The following is a 3,154-nucleotide window of genomic DNA, read 5'->3' as shown; positions in this document are numbered from 1 at the left end:
ACTTGCCTATAATATACTACTACTATTACTACTTCTACCACTGTAATACTACCAATAGAAAAACAGTTTGTGTGCTTGTTTTATTATATTATCTGTCTGGAACTGTCAGACATTTGTTTATTCATCCTCTGTCCTTGTATGACCGGGTCACATGACATAGAGGTGGCATCTAAATGTTGTTGCCATTGCCTGATTTATGAAGGTCAGCAACCTTTTGTCTTATTTCATTTGTGTGTCTGATATTCCTCATGTGGATGGAGGACTGAGGATGTTTGGTCTGTTTGTGTCAAGCAGACATTGATGACCACTGAAATCCTAAACTCAGGATGTCCTTAAAAACAAGTAAAATGTAAACATACATAAAAAATGTGTGTGTGTTTGGGCTCCAACAGTGTTTATGTGGGTGGTACATGTCAAAGATCTAGATGGATGAAGGAGCCAAGGTTTCCCAGCACAACACTGGACTGGAACCAAATGATCAGTGTCATTCACCTCACATGTCAGTGGTTTAAAGTTGCGGCTGATCAGTGCATGTATCAGTTTATCTGGCCAGTTTATCTGGCCTGTAATGACCAGTTTATCTGGCCTGTAATGACCATAAAGTTACATCTAATTCAGTGTAATTTACAGTCAAGCAGACAGAAACATTGACCACTGTGTTTGAAGAAGGCCCTCTGTTTTATATTAACAGAGTCCAAGGTCTTCCAAAATGGTTCAGTCCAAGATTTGAGACAAACACCATGTGTATAAAGAACGTCAGCCTCAAACAGCAGACTGCAGACGATGCAGCAGACTGTAAGTTGGTGTTTTTTTCCTCTAAATTGAGATATCATTGAATTTCAGAGATTGACTAACACTAATAGCTAATAGATGCATGGATACAAATTTAACCCATTTTTTTTACCCAAAGAAACAGAATTCATCATCTTGGATAGATTTAACAGTAAAGGATACTGTAGTTATTTTACTGTTGTATAAAGCTAATGTGGTGTAACACTCAACATTAAACATTTCCACTTCTAGAGTGATGCATTTGATTTACTTAAGTATCTAAATATGTAACCTGATGTAATTAAAAAAACTAATGATAACACTGATGTTTCCAGATTTCAGAGATCATTGAACAGTGTCAGAAGGAGGTTGTTTGATTCCAGTAGTCACTGTTTCTTTAATCCATAATCGCAACTAGTTTGAACCCAAACCACCATCAGCATCTCACTGTAACAAAGCCCAATAATATGAGCAGATATACGTTAGTTTGGTGTTGTGTTTCCTGCTTTTACTGATGTATGATTGTAAAGAGTTGTTCTCCTCTTTCTCTTCCTCTACAGAGCTAAAATGAAGGATCAAAGGAGACTCGCCTCACTGTTCCTCACTCTCGTCCTTTGCTTCTCTCCATGGCCCACCTCTGGAAAAACATTCTACAGCTACCATGGGATAAAATGCACCGACGACTGTCATCCTCAGGGCTTATACCAGATATACCAGTGCACAGTACACAAGACAGATGGCACAGAAGAACTACAGTACTGTTCACCAAGGAGTGAGGTGGACTACCAGGGAAACATGTGCTTTGATTGCTGTGAGCAGCGCGGCTATGGCTACTACTGGTGTAAAACAGCCTCGAATTGGGGATACTGTGGAGATGTGATAGAGGACTTAAACCATTACACCTTAACATATGGTATGCCGTGTTATGATAGCTGTGAGAAGCACAATAAGGACTACTACTGGTGCCATTCCACAAAGGGGTGGGATTACTGCTCACCAAGAAAAAACTTTGATTACAAAGGCAACGCCTGTCGCCAAAACCATCCCTGTGACACATATGGACACGATTACCACTGGTGCTATTTGGACAAAGGAGGCTGGGGCAAATGTGGACGAGTGGAGCCAAAGCCAGTGATACATGACACCAAATACAGAAAACACTGCACTGATGACTGCCAGTATTCTGATTATTGGGACTTCTGGTGCCACACTCATGATGGCTGGGACTACTGCTCACCTACGCCAGACGTCACCTACAAAGGTGTGCCTTGTCGCTCAAATCACAAGTGTGGAGACTATGGCTATACATATAACTGGTGCTACACAACAGACAACAATGACTGGGATTACTGTGGAGCCATCTCTCCTGGAGAGTGCAGGTATTCCGTGCCACGCCGCACCAAACGGAAACCCAAGAAACCCAATCAAACTAACCCGCCACAGGTGGTCTGTACTCGGGAGGACATTGACAACAACAGGAGGAGAGTGACCACGTTCGTAGCAGTAGTAAATCACCAAGCCATCGCAGACTCTGATGATTACTTTGAAGAAGCATTAGGTTTAATTAACCGATGGGATGGCCGGGGCCTGGGCCAACAGGCCAGGTCCAACTTGGTTACATCAAGTAACCTTCGCATTGACCTACAGGGTCTGTTTCCCAGGAATAATCAGCGGTATTACAACCTGCAGGTCCAGGTGAACAGGCAACGTGGTAAAGGAGAAAGCACAACTCTGGCACACATCGAAGTCCCTGTTGACACTCCACTTGAGTACATGCGTTTAGCCCTCAGGGAGAGTTTACAGAACCGAGCCAGGGTTTCGCTGGAAGTGACCGACCAACCAATAAACAACAACAACAACAACAACAAAAGCTGTCGCAGACGTCATTAATATTATCACTGAAACATATGTAGCTAATGAATGAGACAGAAAACTCTATTAACTTTATTTCTTCATGAGTTGCTCAATCACTGAATAACAAATAATGACCAGACAATCGTCAGACAATAGAGTTATTCTGAGACTTTGTACCGTCACATTGATGAAGATAACTCTACCCTTCCATTTTTATTTCATTTTTGTTGTAAATGTAGTTTAATATCCATCAATTAATTGCGTTTCAGGCTTAAAAAAGCAATTCTGTAGTGAAACAGTGTAAAATGACCAAATTAAAATTCTATATTTGTACTTTGTACCATGCATTTATTCAAACTGAAAAAAGATCATGCCAAATAAACAAAACATTTTAAAGACATTTAATTTCATTTTTACAGTTTGGTTAAAACAAATATTTTGTGAGGATAATATCACAAAGCCTGCGAGGACAAACTAATGTGCAGCATTTAGAGCCAGATATAACAAACCTTCTGAATTAGCTGCTGAA

General features: G+C 40.6%; 1 protein-coding gene across 1 annotated transcript; it reads left to right on the top strand.

Annotated features, from left to right (window-relative positions):
• Positions 1-686: 686 nt before the first annotated feature.
• Positions 687-3,025, top strand: LOC108873230 (uncharacterized). Its single transcript, XM_018661366.1, has 2 exons — positions 687-795; positions 1,332-3,025. The coding sequence occupies exon 2, from the start codon at positions 1,339-1,341 to the stop codon at positions 2,659-2,661; it is 1,323 nt and encodes a 440-aa protein (XP_018516882.1). The 5' UTR covers positions 687-795; positions 1,332-1,338; the 3' UTR covers positions 2,662-3,025.
• The last annotated feature ends 129 nt before the right edge of the window (positions 3,026-3,154 follow it).

This window comes from Lates calcarifer, unplaced genomic scaffold (assembly GCF_001640805.2).
Source record: "Lates calcarifer isolate ASB-BC8 unplaced genomic scaffold, TLL_Latcal_v3 _unitig_5006_quiver_581, whole genome shotgun sequence".
In the NCBI taxonomy this organism is placed as follows: domain Eukaryota; kingdom Metazoa; phylum Chordata; class Actinopteri; family Centropomidae; genus Lates; species Lates calcarifer.
Note: the sequence above shows the minus strand (reverse complement) of the source record. Positions and strands in the feature narration are given on the sequence as shown.

Coding starts and splice junctions, on each gene's coding strand:
- LOC108873230 (XM_018661366.1), top strand. CDS start 1,339: ATGAAGGATCAAAGGAGACTCGCCTCACTGTTCCTCACTCTCGTCCTT.